General features: G+C 30.7%; 1 protein-coding gene across 1 annotated transcript in view; it reads right to left on the reverse strand.

Annotated features, from left to right (window-relative positions):
• The window catches only part of LOC112593924 (amyloid-beta-like protein), an 84,136-nt gene extending 62,006 nt beyond the window's left edge, over positions 1–22,130 (reverse strand). Inside the window, exon 1 of the mRNA XM_025338520.1 lies at positions 21,591–22,130. Coding sequence (XP_025194305.1) covers positions 21,591–21,653 — 63 coding nt within the window. The 5' untranslated portion in view covers positions 21,654–22,130. The remainder of the gene's footprint in view (positions 1–21,590) is intronic.
• Between the last annotated feature and the right edge of the window lie 1,291 nt (positions 22,131–23,421).

A 23,421-nucleotide genomic window follows, 5' to 3' on the forward strand; every position in this document is an offset into this window, starting at 1 on the left:
AAGCTTTTGAGGTTAAAGTTTATTTCAAACTCGTTAAATTAAAAAACTTATTTTAATCGCAATTTATTTTTAACGTATTATTCACAATATTAAATACATAACTCATAAGCATAGATTAAAATTCTATAAACTTTATACGTCGAAAGTTTTGTTGAACTTTTTGACTTTTTTGCGTTTTATTAAAACAAAACCTATTTCATACTTGTATATAATCAATTACACACCAGATTTATTTGATTTAAGAAAGTGGTTAAATGTCTTAATCATGTGATAACGAATACATTTAATAATAATTTACGGTGGCAATTCTTATAACACTTTATATATTTTACATATCTATAAAGAAGTTTAAGTTGATTTTGATATTTTATTTTATTAAAACCTTGAAGTAACACAGTGAAATAATATTGAATGAAAAATAATAGTTTAGTGTAGAGGACAAGAAATCGTAGGAATAATAATAATAATAATTGTCTTACAGCGATTTTTTTTTATTTTGTCTACTATGAAAATTACATTGTCGCATAGCCCTTGTTTACGGGGTAACCGGAGAGAATCGGTATTGTATGCCGCTACAATGTGTTTAATAATACATAATAATATGTATAATACTACCGTCGGACCGCCAAACGTTCGATTTTTATTTATTTTTTGTTGCTTCGTATCGTCGTGTGCAACCGAGTCGAAGAGTAATCGGGTCCAAAAATTTTAGCATTTTCCGTGAAACATTAATGCAATCTTTTTCGGTGACTACGGATGACTTGCGTTTGGCACGCAATTTACAACGTATATATACATTATATTATATACCTCCTCGGGGAGGTCAGTGCCGGTGTGTACATAATACGTATAGTATGTATATATATATAGTCTCACGGGGGTGCAGTGGACTGTGAAGTCTGTCGGTATATGGCCTGGCCAGCGACATAGACGGCGTTTTCTCAAATTGGCTTGTGTGATTCGTCCTGCGAGTTTTGTTTTCGTTTTATTTTCGATCCTAAGCCGAATGCCTCGTCCTAAGCTTGACACGAGGTCGTTCCGTGAAATCCCCATCGCGCGTCGAATTAAAAAATATCCCGACTTTGTATACACATTTTACATTCTTATAAATGCGTATAACTGACACGTATAGACGCATAATATATTATACAAATACGAGAGTATTAAAATAAATATAAGAATTTGTCGAAGTATTTATAGAGGGAACGATTTTAACTTGGTCATAATCCAACGCCGTCTTATGTGCGTTTAAAAAATGCACCTGCTCGCATCACCTGTCGTTTAGAAAAAAACCGGTTGACTCTACAAGCGTATGGCGCGCCATGTGTTTTTTTTTAACAATCACTATGCTTCAAATGCAACAAAACTTTAGAAAATCCTATAGGTATCTATGTGTGTAATAAAATAATAGTATATGGCGTAGCACATTATTATCTTAAAACGTAACAATAAATCGAACGTTACGATATCGAAATCGGATATCTGCAATTATTAATCATACCTTAGGGCAAAATCGTTAAAGAAGAAAGTCAATTTTAATTCTCTCTCATGAAGTATTTAGTTTATAATTTTATTATTATTATCACCGTATATTTAATGCGCATTGCTCGGAATACAAAGCACTGTATTATATTATACGAATATTTGATACATATTTGGAAAATTCAAGTTCTTGAAAAGATGAAACGATATTTCAATAAAACCATGGGATGTTTACGAAGAATTAGGTACGCAAATATTTCTAAAGACAAATTATAAATATGTAATACAAATTAAAATAAAATTTAATGGAAGCTTGATCTTCATAATATTATTATATATACTGCAACTAACGAATATATTTATCTCAAAATCAGTATATAATTTATCATGATATAATAAATACTTTATTAGCGTTGTGTTGTATTTAAAGTTAATTACGTTGCATTCAATAATTTTCTACTGAACGATCGTAAACCATAATCGTATAAAATAATATAATTTTGGAGGGTTGAATTGAAGTAAAATATATATTTTATTATTGTATATTGAAGTTTGGACTGTGAACAATACATAATAATATTAACATTAACAATATATTATGTTTGATGATATTTTTTTTTTTATTAATCGTGCTTCAGTAGGTACACTGCTATGTTTGAATATTAATTTATTTCTGTACATCGTAATATATTTGTTGAATGTCGATTAGATTTTCATTGATTTAACGCTTGTTTTAGGTACCGCCCTCCAACAATCACTACTAGCCCTACGGTGTAGTGTATAGAGAAGCATATTGACTATAATAATAACACCCATGACATATAGGTATGTATTTCGACATAATAATGATGACCGTTGCATGTTTTCCGAACGGACATAGGATGTGCGTTGTGATAATGTAATAAAGTACATAATATACCATTATACACACGTCATGATGTAGGTATGTATTTTCGTATTTTATACCGGACGAGAGGAAAATATTGTGCGCATCGGCCGAGTAAATTGGAAATTTTGACGTGGATAATTAGCTTGGAAAGTACCCACTTTACACCGCGGACGTTTGCCTGAATTGGCAATCAACGGGCTGTTAAATTGAATTTCTGCTGGTTCGATTTGCCAATAGCCATACACGAATACGTAAAATGTATAATAGAACTACTGATTCAGTTTAAGTAAATGGCTGTCCATGATGTATTATATGGACATCCATAGCAGTCATTTCGTCTCAATTGAAAACATGTGCCAGACATACAATATTATGTGATTCGAACAGACATTGAGCATCATCGAGGTGGGTCTCTTAAAAAAAAATCAAGAAATATCCTGCTATTCGTTGAAAAATCGAGAATTGCAGCAAGACCTACGGTTTGTACTATTATCATAACCACAATTTTGTTGGTTGTGATAAAATACTAAGTAATAGTATTTTTATAACATAATACATAGAATTTTCCAACTTAATTAAAAAAAAAATATGAATATTATAAGTGCTATAATAACTATAATTACCTACTATGGTTATCTAAAATATTTATTCAGCACTTAATTATAACTCACTATATTGCAACAAAAAGTCTTAATTTTTTTTTAAATGTCTGTAAAAATTACTATCTGTTCACATTTTCAATGATTTGGAAAATATAAAACGAACATTTTTCTTAAATGTTTTGTTATTACTTATAAGACCCATAGAGAGATGACTAATATTTTGATTTATATCACTTGTACATAGGTTGTAAACAGTCGTAGCTTTTCATTTGCGGATCTCCTCGTGACATATTAACAATATATTAATTTAATGCCTAATACTTATACAGGTACATATAGCTGTTAATCATATACTGTTAAACACTTCAAACGTTTTGTAAACCATTTAGCCTGGCACTTTGACAAAACGTATATCATTTCACCCTTCGTGCGCGCGCATACACTCATACAAACCCAAACACACACGCACATTATAATGCTATGCGAAACGTTACGAGGGGTTTTTGGTCGTCTTATACCACATTCCACACAGCATCGCTGTACTTGTATTATTATAAACGTGTCTTTTAACCCGCCCAACAAATATTCCGTGCGTTTTAAACATTCCAAAACGGCACTCTTGCGTTATTTCCACGAATAACCAGCGAAATGGTTAAGCGAGACGCTCTTCGTTCAACCATGCATATAGAATATAATATTTTACGAGTCGAGAATGTAATAATATTATAATACATTATTTCGTTCGTTTTTCGTTTAAACATGATTCAATACACAATAGATAGATAGATAGATAAAATGAAAGATAAATGGAATTAGGTGAAACATACACACACGCACACACATATACATATGTATATATTATATAGTACTTCATATTATAATTGATGAGTGTCATCATTATTATATTTTATTCCTCCGGGGTTCATGTCTACAACGATTATATAATTCCTTTTGACTCGTTTAGTTAGAGGCTGTGTTATACAATTCGTTATTTTATTATTGAAATATTTCCATGAAATTAATGTTTAAGCGAAAAAAAATATGTGATAATTAGCATACCAATTGATTTAAGTTAATTTCTAATTTCATTATATTAGATATAACAAAAAAAATGTGTGTAGTACTAGTTATGTATTTCACAGGTAAAATATAATATAGTATTTTTGTTTATATTTGTTATAAGACGTGCCATTTTATGTTCAATGTATTTTTTATCGATGAAGTAGTTAAAACTATTTAATGATCCCTTAAACAAATAATAAAAGATAAAATTATTAATTGTTAATTTTTTTCAAATTTTGTATCAAAAAGAAATATTTTTATGAAATTAAAATAACAGGTTTATTTTTTTTTCACTTATTAAGTGTATAATAATAAACACAATATAAATTAAATGTTTATTTTTCTTATCATCTTATTTGAAATTCATTTTCTCATTATTTGCATATTAACGGAAGTGTAAAAGTAATCAATTATGCATTATTTTATAAATAATTGTTATTTATAACAAATCTGGTGAAATAATTAAATTTTAGTCTTATTTAAAGTACAAAAAGTTAATGTTTAAATTGTACTATGTCTCTTATGTTAAAATGAGAAAAAATATTCTTTTATAAAACTTTTAATAGGTAAATAATAATGTGTTATTTATTTAATACGCAATGTTAAAAAACAACAGAAGTTTCACCTTATATAAATATTTGTGTATTATTAAATAGCTCTGTACTTGATTTCACATAAATGTTAGTGTAATAGGTTTATGTAGGTAACAATGGCATGTGATCAATTTGATTTTACATACATTTGCATTTCCACTCAGTGGTGCTCAGCAAATAGCAATATTATGTAAAGTATGTTCAAACATTTTAACTTAGTATTTCATATTGATGATGACGTTTTAAAATAATTGATTAATAATTATTTAATATCAGTCGAATTTTTAAATATTTTTATGGTTTTGTTTAACACGTTAAATTGTATCTAGTTTTTTTTTTTTTTTTTTTTTTATCTATTGTATTGTTATGAAAATACATTTAATTGGAATGCATTTTTTTGGCATCTTTAATATAATATTACTTGTATTTGGTTGGATTTATTATTATTTCTAACAGACATATGTGGCGCATCTGACTGTTTTGATGTAAAGCTCGGAACCTGGGGGGGAGGGGACGAAAAGCGTGTGTCTCAGAGGATTGCCAACAAAAACGTGATAAAATATTATAATATATACAACATTAGTACAATGTGCGGTGGCAGAGAAGGTGCTAAAAGTGTATAGATACATATTATATAATAATAATAGCTATAACATAGGTAGCGGTCATACTATATAATAATTAATAGCTCTTGCGGTAGATTCGTCGTAGGTAAGTTTAGCGCACGCGCGCTTGCGTGTGTGTGCATGTGTGTGTACGCGGGTGTATAATATGTGTGCACATTACCGGAAGGAGAGGGAACGCAATCAACGGACTGATGACAGATGGATACTCACATTCGGACTTGCTATTATATACGCGAGCGCGCGCACGACAAGTCATTAGTTATCTGCGTGTTATTGTGTTAAAATCATCACACACTAGCGCTTGCACACAATACGAATGCCGAGGACGTAGAAGAAATCTTCATTACAGAATAAGAGAGAGATGAAAATGGCCGCGGGCTGGTTTAATTCGAGACGTCCGGCAGCATCACGTCGAGAAAGGACAGATATAGTTAGAGAGAGAATATAAATATATATAGTATTTGTATAATATGCGATGATGACGTAAAACAATGGCCCATTCGGTCCGTTTTAATTAAAACTATCTACAATAGCAGCGTCTGCCGAAAGTCTCTTCGTGTACTTTATTCCACATAACTACGCTCCCGCCCATATACTATACGGCACACGTCATTTCTTGTCCATCACACACATGTCTCTTAACACTCGCAATGAGATATATGAGCCCCGCCTGCACCCTCTACGACTATACGTATTTATTTTATTTTGTACATATTGTTGTTGTTGATATTAATACTACAGTAATTATAGTAATTATAATATTATTATAATTTTAACTACAGAAAACAAGAATATGTTTACCTTTATAATGAAATGTTTTATTACCACGACGTGATATTTATGAATATTGGACATTTCTTCTTGCGTCCACAATCATATTAAACAAAATTTTAATAGTTTATACTTTATGGACACAAGTCTAATAAAACAAACCACCTACAATAATCCATCACCTAGATTTTAACCAGATTTTTAATAACAAGAGATGGTATTACTAAATTGGAAACCTGTACGCTTTTTCATATATATATATATATTTATATACGTGAGTATGAGAACGTAAAGCCTAGCATTCAAAGGCCAAGCCTTTAGCAAAGTTTTTAGCCAATCAAATAGATGTATCGAGAGACGAAGAAAAACACGCGTTCGATAAATTCTTTGAATAGATGCGGTATGAGTTCATCTTCTGTTTCGCTGTTGCTTAATACACTTCGATAGATTCTAACAATGTTATAAAGGTCTGCCGTTGCTACTATATGAAATGTATTATGCAGCTTTATATATAATTCTGATCTACCTTATCTGTGGGTCAAATTCAGAAAAGGTTTTAATATTGTTAAGTTTGAAAAAAAATCACAAAAAGTTTCAAATAACAATGTCGCGAAATAAGGTCAAACATTCAATGTTCGGTAATTATTCAATAGATGAATACAGAAACAAATAAAAATATGATTAAACGAACCACGTTAAGTATTATACAAGTTATACTTCACTTTTGGAGTTTATAGATACTACGAGACCTCCACGGAATTGATCGGTGCGAATTGGAGCATCTAAAACGCAACAGACCATGAAAGGATTGGTCTATCGGCATTTTGGTGCGGGGGATGAAGAGTTGTATTGACAGAGTGAGGGAGGAAATTATAACCTATATGGCATATGAAAGGTAGAAGGTTTCGAAGGTTAATGGTGCGTGCAAAACGTCCGTTCTTTCAGTATAATAAGCAAAATATGGACTATGGGGAAAAATCTACAAACAAATAATGCTTTGAAACAACGTTTTCAATAACCCACACGTTAAATACCTGTAAAGCGTATTCGACAAGTAGGTAAAAAAAAAAATCACATTTTATATTACAATGAAATAAATATATACTTTCCCAGTTTCTGCGTATAATTTATGAGTCTATCATTAGTATATAAAAAATAATAATAATATATCACTAAACTTGTTAAAATAACACTTAAAATATTTGCAAAAAATATAAGATACTTATATAATATACTGACTTGCAAAATATAGAAATATATTATTAAGATAAATTTGCGAAATATTAGCTTAATCAATAATTATATTATTATATACGATATCTGTGTAAAGGATATGGGCATAAATATTGAAAAAAAATCAACAGCAATGCCCATTGTAAGTAACCATGGCAACAAAAGTCATGAGAGTTTGACGGAAATGACGAACTTATAAGGTATCATTATTATATATTATATAATATAAAAATCCTAAATGTACGATCATGGTTGTTCGACCAATTTCATTTTTGAACGAGTAAAAAGGAAGAAAATCATGAAATCTAGTACGTTTTTATTTTTCTCGTAGTTTAAGACCGGGTCTACTGCAGAGTGTATTTGTATGTTTGACATATTATATTATATATATATACCAAAAATAGCAGGGGGGAAGGTAGGATTAACTTCAGGAAATTGCAAAGCCACGTTCTGAGATCTCACTTCAGTGCGTATAATGCATTAAGCAACCAAAAGAGTAGGTATATATTAGGATTAGATTTATTTAACGTCCACAGTCCATTACACTTCTAGGTTGGTATCTATTTAATTTTACATTAGAATAGTATATGAAATGATCTTTGTTTTACATATTTTGAGTACACAGCTGAAACTATATTTCACCCAAAATTTATTAGAATTAGGATTATGTTGAAATTGTATAATAATATACATAGTACAAAAGTCCAAAAAAGTGGAAATATCCTATTTTGAAAATTGCAAAATAAGAAATAACATATAAACACATAAATATTAATATACTATAATAAAATAGTCCATAAATCAGTTTCTATAAAAAATCTTATGATATTTTTGTTTAACAATTGTAAAAATCTATAACAGTGCTTATCATAAAAGACAACTGGTAAATTCGTCTTCTTTGTGAAAAAAATAAAATAATTGTGCTATATTTGATTCGCTTCATTTGACGACTGTCGACGGATATGCAGGTCTTCACTTATATAGAATGTAATTAACATATAATTTTATTATTGTATTATAATGGGCTACATTGTATTGAATTATAATAACCATAGTAAGCCATCAAGGAACAGTTCTTCATGGAGGCTGAACGCAAATTCATGTTATTGTAATTTTTGTCTCCTCCAATTTATTCGTCTCATAGTCGCTTTTCATTATAATATGTATGAATCCAACGAACGCGTTTAACCGTGATTTTCTTTGATCGGCCGATGGTTGTGGTAGCGTTGGCAGAATCTCGATTGGTTAAATTTAATAAGGTATGACGGATCAAAGTAAACTAAAACCAGAGGAGTATTCGATTATTATTATTATTTACTGTTGTCGTCTTTATGGACGTAGCTCTTCTCTTCTCACTACAAGACTTTGTCGTTCTATACAGGAAATTATGTATATAATTAATATATACTCACACACACATACGCCTAGTCATTCATCAGATCGATGTAGTTGCGTATAATTCATACGTTAAGCACGAAAATCAAAATTACCGCCAAAGTTTTCCGTAATGTATAAAATTATTATTGTTTATTGTACATCGATCGCAATACCTTATAATTACAATTATTATCGGGTAAATATATTATATTATAATGTAATATTAGCTATCGATCTTCCGTATCAATCTGTGCTTATAACTCATTATTGGTCATTACTCATTATACTGTATTAGGTTTATATTAAACAGATTTTATAGTCATTACGTGACGAATTGTTTATTTTATAATATTTAGATCGTTTCACTTTATAATAAACACCTGCGTCGACGTCGAATCGTAGCGTTTTATTTTTCATTTATTTTATTACATGACATTACTAGTTAATCAATTTTGGCTGTGTAAAGTATAATATTATTTACGTTATTTTTAAGACGCCGAAATATTATTTATTGCTATATTAGGAAATTTGATTGCCAACCAATTAGTATATCATTAAATAATATTAAACAAATTTAGTGATGATAATTGTAGTAAATTATCACAATAGCTATAAACGTTATAATCTTCTGATAATCTTAATCTTAATATAATATATTAGATTATGATAAAATGTTTAATTATACAATGATAGATCTCAGTATAGATATTCTCAATGCTCACTATAAGGTGTCTAGCGCAGCGTTAATACTCACATATCGGTTCCATTATTTCATGTATATAATCACAAAATGTATTTCAATATGAAAAATTTACGATAATAGGACGTAGTAAGCAGGTCACTATATATACAACTGTCGATTCATTAGTTAAATCGGTTAATCGAAAAAAAACTCGATATAATGACATTTACATCTAATCTACGGTGCAGCAGAATCAGTTAGTAAAACAATGTCAATTATATTTTGAGAAGTTAGTTAAAAAATATATTATTCGGACAAAAATAAGAATGGGTTATTGGCAAGAACATTTTTTGTTGTTGTAATTTTTATAGTACCTACTTAAGAGATATTCAGTCAAATAATCTTAAATATTTTTTTATTGCCTTTTACTATAATACTACAGATAAACTGTGACGTATATTATTGTTTATTATTTACACACGCATTTCGGGTTTCGTTTTTTTTCAATATGAAGTTGTTGGCTATATTGATAAAAGAAATTATTCGAAGATAATTTTTATAATATTTACTACACATGCGTTTTTTTAATATAAAAGTATAATAATTGATTTTTAAATATTTTATTCTTCTATCATTTTTGTTAAGTGCGTAAATAAAATCCAATCAAATTAGACTTGGTACATAGTTGTGGTTCTAAATTTTTTGTATAATAATCTGCTTGTATGCTATCATGTCGAATTCAAATATAAATTATATTATTTATTTTTATTTTACTTATATCGAATTTTACTAAGAATGTGTATAACATGTTGTATTTAGCAAACGATTTATACTTAATAATTAATATGTATTTAATACAATTTAATGACAGCTAATAACGTATTTTAAAGTGTATAATAATAAATAAGTGAATTAAATGAAACATTTTTGTAAGACAATAAATTATTCATGTTCTAAATTTTATTAATTATATTCTTTTGTTTGATTTGGCATATAAATATATTAATATTAATAATATCTAAGTCATGTTTTAATAATAATGTAAATGTAATATGTGCAAAAGTTGTGTTAATTATTATTTTTTATTTTTATGTTACGTATCCATAAAAATATGTATTCAACATAAAATCTTACGTATTCATATCGGTCATAGTGTGTGCAATTTTTTCTTAATAATTTTTTCTTAAGTTCCAAATCGAGATTTTGCAGGTACATATTTTGTCTCTTCCACTAGCTTTCCTCGATTATTCTCTCATCTGTGTCACTCCGGGCTCTGGGTAAGTCAAGCGCGCTAGCTATATTATTACACATTTAATATATATATATATATATATATATATATGTAGGTAGGTAATCGTTGTTGTGTAGTAGCTCGTGTTAGTTTTTCTGAAATTCTGCGTGGTAAATGTTTGCTATTCTGCTGTTTAACCGCACGTAATAATTCACTGACGCCTTCTGTTTTGTACAGACTTTTGATTAAAGTAGACGGTACTTCTGAATAGGACACCGGGGAATACCGTACTGGCTTGTCGGATCACGATATAAAGTTATCAAGAAGTAGTCGTTTAAACAATAAAATGATAACACTCATAATAATATCATATCATACAAGCTGTCTCTATTTCGTTCATATCCAACGAGACTGTTGAGTAACACACGATTTAATTCAGATTCTATAGATATCGTATATAACACATTTTATTATTATTGTTATAACTTATAACTGTACAGGTGATCACGGAACATGCTCGCCTCTATTTTTCTTCGATTATATTCATTTATTAAAATTCTGATTTTTGGAATTTTTAAGTTTACTTAAATATTTAAAGAAATATAATCAATATAATATAAAAAAATATAAATTATACGTAATATATTTATGATATTTTATTAGTAAGTTATTCTTTAAAACTTTTATTCAATTATGTTATGTCTATCTTTCTAGATTAACGTACTTATATTTTACTATTGATATAATAATAATTAATAAAAATGTTAAGGGGTTGAAATAACGAAAATCGCATATTGCATCACATTATTTTCTTTGTTCTTTGCCATGTATACCTATTGTATAAGTAGAAGTAGGATTTATACTATTGTTGATTTAAAATTAAAGCTCATATTAATGATAAAAGTACTGTATTAAAATCCTCTGGTATTCTAAGGCTAAACATACGGTGTTGTGAATTAATATAATTAGGTTTAGTAGCGAGCTACTCCGACAATTTAATCAACTTTTGAGTTACATAAACGAATAATAAAAAAAAAAAACCGGGGAAATACATAGATTATACGATGTAATAATCTGATTAGACTAATCCCTGAACGATGTCAAAACAAAAAAAATGAGTTGGAGGACAAAGGTAAACCGAAAAAGTGAAAACGAACATGAAAAATAAGTCCCCGATTACAGCGGCGACCGCGTGTGTAGACAAAGCATCATTGATGATGATCCCGTGGGATAAATGTTAGAGCGGACTAGTAGCTTTATATATATAAATATAAAAATATGTATTTGACTTTTGATATTATATTTTATATATTGTAGCAAACATAAAGCGTGATATTTCAAACCAGCTAAAACCAGCTCTTATAATATCATAATACGTATATTTTATATGAATACGGATGGTGTTGAACTGTGAATAATATTTTTACGCCATGTATTATTATATTTACAATATAGAACTATATAATATATTATGCATATATTAATACTATATCAGATGTCCGATTAAAAATGTGCTCGTAAATAAGTGCAGCGACGCGATAATATACTGATGGAATAAAAACATTTTGTTATTATTTTAATGCTGTTCTCTACATCAAAATCAAAAGGCATGGAAGCTTTTGACGTACCTATGTACTTATATTTATCTTGTAACTGAGCATATTATAAAAGCGGGCAAGTTCTCGACACGAGATGATTAAAATATTATATTATTATTAATCTGTCTTTCGCTCCTCATTTGATACTGTGAATTATTAACATAGTAAATAATAAACGACGAAAAAAACTCCTGAATTTACGTTACAATAGATAAAATAAGCACTTTCAGAAATAAAATGTTTATCTTTGAAAATTTCGATTGTTACTTATAATGTTATTATATCAGTTATATCGTAATCTTTTTTATTAAAATGTAAATACTTTACTAGCTAAAACTAAATAACTTTCAGTTTTTAGCTATTATAATAATTAATTATTTTATATAAAGGTTAATAGAAACTAAATAATTTATAGTAGGGTCATAATAGATTGTTTAACAAAAAACAATTTCTAAACTGAATTAACTCCAATAGTATCATTGGTATTAAAGATATTTAATTAATTTTATTTTTTTCTCTAATAGCACCTAATGTGCTAAAACATTTTAATAATAATAAATCAAAAAAAACATTTTTTCTCTGAATAATAACAAACTTGTAATGTAAGTTACCAACCGTTTATTATTATTGAAAATTAATTGTTTACGTTGATTTAAAAATCCTAAAAACAAAAATCGTATAACACAATACCTAATATACTGAGATTTTTTTCTAACACAATAATTTTTATAATTTATACATGAAATTAAATATATTTCTTAAAATCTAATATGATAAGTTTATTTTACATTTATTAGTTATCTATTATATATTTATAAATTAACTATTGTAAATTAATTTTTTATATTCTAAGAAAAATAATAATACATTATTAGGCTTAATACAAGTGTGAAAATTAAATATAATAATTATAGCATGAATCTGTAAATTACTTTTTCATATAATTTTCAGTGTTAATATTCGTATTTTCTATTAAAAGCTGACATAATAAAAAACAACCTACATTGTTTCAAACTATGCTGGTAAGAAAATACATATTAAGGTATCTACATAATTTATTATATATACTGGAAAACTATTGGAATATGTATTATGAACGAGAATAAACTATGTGTAGTTAATCGGGTCGATCGACCTGCTACCGAGCGTTAAGTTTGTTCAGAATACCGTAATTAAGAAAAATGTATGTACATGATGTTTACATCCTAACAACCAACTCTGTAGAAGAATAATAACACCTATCTATTTCAGCTGTAAAAATCGATCCAACTACGAAATTGTCGTATAATACCCGTTATCTAAGCAACATCAACACACACACACACACATTATATCGTACAATATAAAACAAAGAAGTTAATCAATATGACTCTTTAGTTCATGTCGTTTATTCCATATTATCAATCCTGCAAGTATGTTTTTCTTTAAATCGTCTAAAAGTCGACCTTCAAGTCCATACGTCACTATACTGTATATCGTTATTTTTCTACTCTAATAAATAGTTAAAAGTAAAACAAATCAAAAACCATCAAGCAGGTGCTTTATCATATTTCAAAGTTTATCATAATTTATTGTAGGTAGCCACTAATAAAACGAATATAATGTGTTTGAATATTCTTCCAATATAATTTTCGGCGGTCGAACTGTCGACAGTGTAACCACAGGTATTATAAAAAACATTACATATAATTTTATATAATCATTATATCTACTGCCGTATATATTTGTAATGACACGTGTGGATGCATATACATATACATATACTTATATATACGTACCATAGGTATAGACGCACAAACTATATACATTATAGCGTATTAAAACCTACGTTGTGCGTACAATAATAATGCAGTCATCGCCGTTCTTCTCGCCGCTCGAGTAAGTCGCGCGCGCGGGCGGAAGCCACTGAAAGTCGAATCTAATTTGTGTGTTACACACGAACGTGGAAACGTGACTCTGGCACAGTACCGCCACCGCCCAGTGCCGTTCCATTCCGCTCCCTCATTGTCGTCGACGTATATGCATGGCGAGCGTATCGTATCGTGTCGTATCGTATCCTATAGTATACATGTATACGATTTTCGACGTGGAAATTAAACTTCGTTCATCTACCAGCGGCGAATGGTTCGAAAAAAAAATCGTTTTCATTGTGTATGTATGTGTGCTGTTATGCGAACAAAAAAAAAAAGTATAAAAATAACTAAAATAAAACAATGGGGAAAAAAATAGTACAAACACACACGCACAGGAAACGGGCGCTGGAAATCAATAAATGGACTACCGCCGGCGTGCGTATACTTCCTGATATATATACTGCAGCTACCGTCTATACCGCCATAATGTGGACGTCCGGCAAATGTGTACATAAATCCACTCGTGTGTATGTGTATTCAATGCATGTATATTATCGTAAAATATTATATATAATTATCGTTATATGTTTCATCAACTAGTTCCCATTCATCTCACTATAACCACCACCACGGTTGAATATGCGCGATCGCTGACTGCATAAACTTTTTCGGACGAGGGTCCGTACAGTCCGGTGGTCCGTCTTTTGCACGGTGATGGCCGACTATAATGCGGTGGGATTCCCGCAAATGAAAATTATATAATCACGATGATGGTTTTTTGAGGCCTAGCCAACGAGTTTGTATGTTTGGCTACCGGTATTTAAGTTATAATTATACGTACATATTTACAAAATTGTATATCTACACATTATACATTATACTGTAGATAGTGTAGATATACTAATTTATTGAAATGATCCAAACCATATATTGTATAATATGATAACAATATTTTCGTTTATTTATTTTTCTTATATATATTATATTCTTCCAGTTATCTACTTCCGACGTTTATAATATTTTATTCACCAACAATCTAGATCATCCTGGGTCTTCTAGCACGTATTTTTCCAAGTGCCTCCCTATATTCCATCATAAATCGTTCTCTATTTTAACTTATTTTTTTCAAAACGTATTCTGAAAATTGGAGATTATGGACATACTATAATTATGTCCTTAAATAAAACTATGGTCACTGGTTCCATAATTTCTCGTAGTTCTTACTTCTTTATCGAATATTTTTTATTGTCAGTCCGTGTCTGTATCAAATATTGATACACAATTTCTTTTTAACGCATGGTTTTAAATATGTTCTCACTTTCTTTTTGAGTTGTACTATGTAGTATGTAGGTGCTTCACTTCATTTCATTTCATAAAATAAAATATTAATAATTGGTTCTTCTCTCTTGAACTATCATAAAAGTTTGATGTAATCAAAACAAAACTTAGAAAATGTATTACACTCGAGTATTGTGAACTTTATAAATAGCTATAGAGAATGCCGCAATATACACCTGTTAGGTTATTTGTATGGCCATTAAACATATTTTTACTGAATTCTGTCAATTCTCAAGATAGAGAATATTCAAAGCTCTCGGAATCATTAGCTAAGCGCTCAATCAGGACCCCTATTCTATATTCGCCACCATTAACTTTATTGTCACCATTCATTAATACATGGCGTTTATAATATAAACATAAATAATTATTATAATCGTCTAAAACGTCAAATATTATAACAGTTACAGTTATTATCTACCTAACGATGTTTGAAAAAAAGCTTTCATAAATATTGCATACATAGTATATACCGTAACGCACTCTCGCGAGACTAGCAGATGGTAATTCGATAATTTTTAACGACTTTTTTTTTCCTTTCTACTTTTTCCAACGATTTTTATTTTTAAATATTTATGAATTGATGATGCTATGTCACTAATGGGTTGTAAGTGCTTAAAATCAAAGGCTGTTATTCGTATTGATCTCATATTAATATGTACAATGTAAAGTGTAATCAAATAATACTCTTAAAGACTTTGAATGATTTATGTAGATTAAAATGTAATCTATTACAAAAACTAAATAATATAAAAAGAATTATACAACAATGACTAGTAAATGGTTTATATTTAAAAATTAAATGTTGTTCATAAAAAATGTATGAAATCAAATTCATCTATTAAATTTTATTTACACAAATATTGTGTAATTTTTTAAACTTTTTAAATAATTAGTACTATTAACAAAGATTAGTCAAATATATTATATAAAAAAAAAAGTAAAATATCGTTGCAAATCGTGTAAAATAAACTAATTACTGAATAAAATATAGTATAAATATTATTATTTATTTTTGTTAATTATTTCAAACATTTTTTACATATCTAGATTTTATATAGTTCATATTTTTTTTTAGATTTTGAGCGGATTTTTATGTACGTTTTTTTAAAATAAAATATATTTATTTATGATTATGTTCAGGAGCGTACATTTTGTTTCAATTTTCAACTTAATGTGTGTTTTTATAATCAGATTGATCTATATAATTGGTAAACGTAATTTTTTTATATTTAATAAGATCTAATCAATAATGAAGCATGCTATAGACGATCTATTACACGGCAAAATAAACTTTTTTATAAATTTAATTTTAGTAATGATTTTTAAACATAATTATAATACATTATTTGAAATTGATTTTACAATTACTCAATAAATTGAAAACATTTTCCAAAATCGGTTTATAACAATCTAACTGATTTTAAATATACTTATATACATATATCGTATTATATTGAAATATATTATACTAAGTAAATAGGCTTTGATTTACAAGAGTTAAATAAAGTATATTTTAATATTCATACAATAAACATACATAATTTTTGTGTAAATAAGTAAGTATTATGTAAAATACACATATTATATACAATGTACATATTATTTTATTTGACTTAATTATCATGATGTAGATGTTGCGGCGATTCAGTGGACGCGATATAATAACTAAATATGAATATTCTGCTTATTATTTTTCTAGGAAGACAAACAATGAAGTATGTTTATTAATATCATTTATCATTTATCAAATAACTAAAAACAAAATATGTAAACAAGTCAAAAAATTAATTTGAAAAAATATTATACTTTACTGATTAGAGGTATGAAACAAAGCCAGTCTAAGCTTATAAAGTAATAAATAACCCATCTTTTAAGGTAGCTTAACTTTACATCATACTTATTTCATCATGAGTATTAAAACTAAATATTTAAAATAAAAGAATGTATTTATGAAGAAAAAAAAAAGCTTAAAAAGTTATGTTGATGAACGAATTTACATTTCTAGGAGTGTAAACTAAATTTCAAGAAAACAAGATTGGAAAAATTACTTTGAACCTTTTCCAATTTAGATTCTAAGCCACGGAAATGTGGATTAATTACTATGAATGACATCATCAAAAAGCTACGTGTTACTGTGAAAAAATTCTAACAAATAATACCAATACAAAACAACAGAGAAGGTATTCATCATTATTACCGAAAGTAGAGGTTATATAATAAACATTCTGGATGCTGACTAAAAAAGCAAAAAATCAATACATAAAACAAAAACTATAATGTTTTACACATGAATAATTATACAGAAACGAAATGCAAGTAACCTATGAATTTTGATTTTTAATTTTAAAGGATACATAATTATATCTTATGTATGATAAAATAAAAAAGCATCTTGTAAGCTTTCTATTAGTTATTGGTCTGTTAAATTTTGGAGTAATTGAATTTGTTTAAGTATTAAAATAAATCGTCATCAAAAGTTACATACGTAAATTAGTGGCACGATAGGTATGATAATATAATGTAATATGGTTTAATAATGAAACAACAAGATCGTTTGATAACAACACCAGATGAAACCGTGATCAATAGTCGTAAATCCGATAATTAAACTTATATCTTAGCTATAGTATAGTTAGTTTCACATCTACTAATGAATCAATTCCGTTAAAGAATTTCAATTTACAACGTGAGCCAAGAAGGTATTTAAAATGTGTAAAGGAAAACTGTTGTTGTTATAATCATTGTGGTCACTGAACAACTATATATACTACATAAATAAACTACACATTAAATAAGCTGATGCATACAAAAGAGCCAGACGGAAAATACTAAATGAAGAGTGATTAAAAAAAAGGATTATTGTAATTGTATTTGTTATTTTATAATTGTTACATTGAATAATGCTCAACCTGTTATTTTAAAGAGTTATCAATAAATAATATAAATTTTGTTGATAATACTCTTTACTATTAATATTATTAATATCAAGTTTTAGTATGAACCTGATAGATCCTAAGCTACTAAATAATTAAATAATGTATTATAAACTCGTATTATGCCATTTGGGTGTGTATGTAATAGTGAAAAGGCTTGTGGAGAAATGAGAAAACCAAGAGAAAGATTGTGTGAGCAGTGAAGAAAAAATGTAAAGAATGAAGAAAGCGTAGAGAATAGAAAAAAAAAACCGTCGCCAAGGCTTTCTGTAATTACCCTGCGGTTGCAGTCCACGCGCGTCAAGACGTTAGGCACCATCCCTCCTCAGTGCTTATACACTGCGAGACAAGGGGTGCTGCGCGGGTGTTCGGTGGGTGGTGGTTGGGGCTAGGGGTGCTTGCCACGGCAACGTCGGGAAATATTGATTGTCCCGCGCGCTCTCCGCAGGCACATGTGGAAAACAACCCCCGCTCGTCAGGCTATTGCCACCACCACCACTGCCGACAGTGTTTTGCTGCCGGGTGAAATTTAATAATCGAGCCCCTCAGGTTACGACGTCGACGACGATGACGACGACGGAAAAGGGACGTTGTCGTCTTGGCGCGGGCGACGCGTCTCATTCTTCTCCTTTTGCATTAAACGTTTTATTCACCCTCGCTCATACATGCATGACTGACATACACATATACATCAATTTACCTATAACAGTCACGATTTACCCCCCCGTCGCCAATCATTATCTACACTGACCAATACTGCTTGCAGCCGAAGAAGAGTTAACCTTTCGCGCCAAAGTATACTCGTATGCTCCCCGCCATCTCCGCTAGTAACATAATTATTATTATTAATTGAACACACGTGTTAAATCAGATCTAATGCACCAGTAGCAATTCTAGATATTATTTTTCGTGTCATTGAACGAATTCGTTTGCGAAAATGAATGTAGTTATTTTGGATATCGTATCTGTAAAAAGCTCATCTAAGTCGACGATAAAATACAAAAGTTATATACCATTCAAACCTCATAAGATAATAATATATATCTCGATAGATTTCTTGTCCATACGTGATTTGTAACTTAAAACGCTATGTTGTATAATAATAAAGTTTGAAATTGAAATCATCGATATACTGTCCACAGTAGTATCAAAATGAACAATTTTTTTTCTAAATTTCCTGAATTATACTTCTCATACGATATTATATAATATATATGTATAGAAAACTATCGGTGTACTTAAAGATACAGATCGTTGACGTGGTTTTTTGTGGAAACGAAAAATATTAATCTCGGCAGTGACTCGATAAACTTCTCTCCGTAAGTAATGAAGCGTTCTCTCGGGCATAGTTGAAACTTGAAGGAATTACATCGGGGAATTCTTAATCTCCGCAACATGCATCAAGGAAAAAATAAAAAGGAACTTCATACAATAATGTTATACATATAGTTTCTATTCAATAGTTGATTACCTACACAGACGCTTGCACATATATTGTTTTGTACGGATACATTTATGAGATGAAAATAAAAAGATGAAATACGTCAACCCTATCACAGTCTGTATGCGGATGTCTAATTTTGAAATACTTGGAAATTTTAGTCATTTGGCGTATCCTCTGGTATGAAGATCGACCTCGAGCACTGAGCAGGTATGTAATGGCAAATTCAGTTAAGAATATAACTAGTATAGTGTGTTTTTATACAAAATAAATATATTTTAAAATTAAATTGTTGTTGACCACTCAATAGATCATGCATGTGTTACACTAAAAATCACGAAATGTCTTAAGTAACCAGTACGATAAAACCGGCAGGTGGACGATGTAAATTGTCTATAATATATTATTATTATTATAACGAGAAGTCAAAACAGACTGATTTTTCATGCGTTCCAAAACGACAAATAACTTCCTCGCGGCTGCAACTTAATTATTACGAACATGTGATTTTCCTGTACACTAATAATTATTATTGCAGTTGGTTGTATTTTGGCTAGTCATCGCAATGAGATTCATGATGAACAGATGGAAAAAAGAACAAACGCATACTAACCGGTTTTGTGTGTAATATACTAATATATTATTCACAACGTTCGTTTGACATACATTAATAACATGACCGTTGTGTATAGCCACTAGACAGTACAGTACTACAATGGTATTTAACTTATTGTAAAAATATACACCAGTTATGTTATACATAGGAAAAGAAACATAGGTAATTCAGTGTAAGAAAAAACTCTTTGTTTTCGCCAGGTAAAATATCTTTACGGAGGCTGTATTTTGTAATCTATTTCCATTTAATTCGACATTATGCAAATGCGGCTATTAAAAGATAATATAACAATAAATTACAATGGCGGTGGATTTTTTTCTATTTCAATCGCATGTATAACAAAAAATTAAAAACAAGGTTTGCGGTCAAATAATAATCATTATGATTACCTGCGGAGATGTGATCGTCGCGGTCGCGTATCGGCTATTATAATACTACCATTATAATTGCGTTACGAGGGTCGTCTCGGTGGACCGTTTTATCTAGTGTATGGGTCATCGAGAAAAAATTACTACTCACGCACATTATTGAAATTACTAAAACATTCAATATAAATATTATACATATATACACAACCACCAATAACGGTTTCCCTGATTATTTTTTGTTTTTCTAAAAAAAATCATCCGATTGTCGTTGTCATAGTTGTGGTCCACTGTAAATACAGTGAACGAAATACAAATATCCATGATATTAAACCAGGAGTAGATAAACAAGTCATTTCAGGAGTAACTAACACTTAAAAAAAATCAAGGTTTATTCTACTATAATTTTTTGTTTCTAATTTAAGAGGGTTACCTATAAGTGAGCTCCTCGATCAATTTTGATATTTATAGTACTCATTACTCACAAAATAAATATGGTTTTGCAATGAATGATTTACATGATGTGCAATTATACACATAATAATACTTGTTTTAACAATAAAACATCACAAATATATGAAATATATATACATATATCTATCTATTTATCTATACAATAATTTAAACACAAAACAAAAATTCATATGACGCAAAGATTAAGTACATCCCAAACCGTTACATCACTAAATCTCATCGACAGTAGCCAAGTCGATCACGCCGATCGACGCGCGACGTCGACGGGTCGATTTTTAAACCGGACACGGCCAATGGCCATCGTGATGACCAAACAAACACTGGATGTCGCAACAGACGTAGTTTGACATACATTCCAGTCATTCCACGCACAGCTGGTACAGCCTTTGTTAAAGAAAATATGTGGTGACGGTGCACTTACCTTGAGCGTTAGGGCGTACAGCGGCGCGACGAACAGGGCTGCGCACAGGACGACGGCCCGCATGGTTGCAGTGGTGGTCGACGTCGTTATTGCAGCGCGCGTCCGAAAGCACTCGGACGGACGGAACCCGACGGGTGCGCGCGGCCGTTAGTTGGCGGAGAAAAATAAAAGAGCTGCAAATGGAACGGACCGAAACGAAATCGATGCGAAACGCGGTGGCGGAGACGAACCGGCGGGCGCGATTGTGCTGTATTGTTACAAATACTATGTTATGAGTGTTCACGAACCGAACGGCCGTCCGAATACTACTGACGGCGACGAGGTACGGTACGTATAGTGCCCACTACACCCGGTCTCTGCAGTCGGAGGTCGTATAGTATGCGTGCGCGCGCGTGCGCTCTAGTGACTGTGTGCGTGTGCCGTAAAGGACTATTATCCATATAATATATAAATGTACCTATGTATGTATATAATATATGCTGCTAGGTGGTGGACTAAATGCGCGAACGCGCGGGGAACGACCGATGTGTCGCTGGCTCGTCGCAAGAATGTCGTGTTCGACGCGACCGAGATGGGCCCGGGACGTGTAGAGAGGCGGTGGTGGTGACGGTGGCGGTGGCGGTGGTGGAGGTAGCGGCGGTGGTGGCGGTTTGCCGAGCGTGCGCAGGTGCGCAGCCGCCGTCGTCCGGATCTAATGTATACGCGTTTCTACATCGCGACGGTGCAGCGCTCCGCCATCTGTCCGCCGCCGGACCCAACCGACCCGGTCGCCGCCGCCGCGAGGCGAGTTGTTGGCTTCGATAACCACCGTTTTTATGCGTTTTCGAGACTTCCGTGATTTCGTTTTGTTTTTTCCGACTCGCGAACGAACCGAAAACGATGCACCTGCCACCTGCCACACTACTAATGTTAAATTTCACATTGGGTATGATATTATAATAGTGATGTACAAAAAATCACGTACAACGCATCACACGGTTCCACAATGATGTTAAGGTGGCGCGTATAATTTACGGGTAATGCAATGTCAGTCGTCATCGGCCCGAAAATGATGTTGTCAGTGGCGGATCAAAGGGAGGGGGAATAGGGTAGATACCCCCTCCCCCTTGAGCTTAGTTTAGGTTACCCAATACCCAAAAGAATCACGATAAACTGTCAATCGGGGTTCGACATGACGATTTATTAACCCCCCACCCTACCATTGATAAATTTCTGGACTGTCCCTGGATGGAGACTCGTTGACCAATAATATATCATAGGCCTGCGATCGGTGACGCAAAAATGATTAGTTATGATTTGAGATTTGTGGTCGAATTTCATTATCCCATTTCCATAATACTGAATTTTAGTATATCTACAGATCGAAAAAATCGAAAACAACACCTCGTGATTATCGTGTGGAGTTAGAACTTCTCTAGAATCCATCGGTAAATATTTAGGTAATAACTTTCCGGACGCGTTATTCCATGAATTTCATAGTGAAGTCATTAATTAATCTATAGTGAGGTTCTAAAAAGTTAAGTACTACGAAATTGGCAAGTTTAATCGATTAAATTTACGGTATACTTGTGGTGAGCGGTAACCATTGTACGACATACGTATTTACAATGTATCTATATTAATACAAACCTACTGTAAGTAAATATGTGTAATGTATGCATTTTGATGGAATTCCGATCCATAACTAACCCTCAACGTGAGTCAATAAGTATAATTGTCTATGTTATAATGTTGTAACAGAATAGATACATTGTGTGTTGCGCACTAGTAATCACCTCTTTACCGAAATAACGCGCCAGAAAACCGGGTGTAAGGTCAAGGTAGAATAAAC

Source organism: Melanaphis sacchari, unplaced genomic scaffold (genome assembly GCF_002803265.2).
Source record: "Melanaphis sacchari strain LSU unplaced genomic scaffold, SCAv2.0 Contig0_pilon_pilon, whole genome shotgun sequence".
Lineage (NCBI taxonomy): Eukaryota > Metazoa > Arthropoda > Insecta > Hemiptera > Aphididae > Melanaphis > Melanaphis sacchari.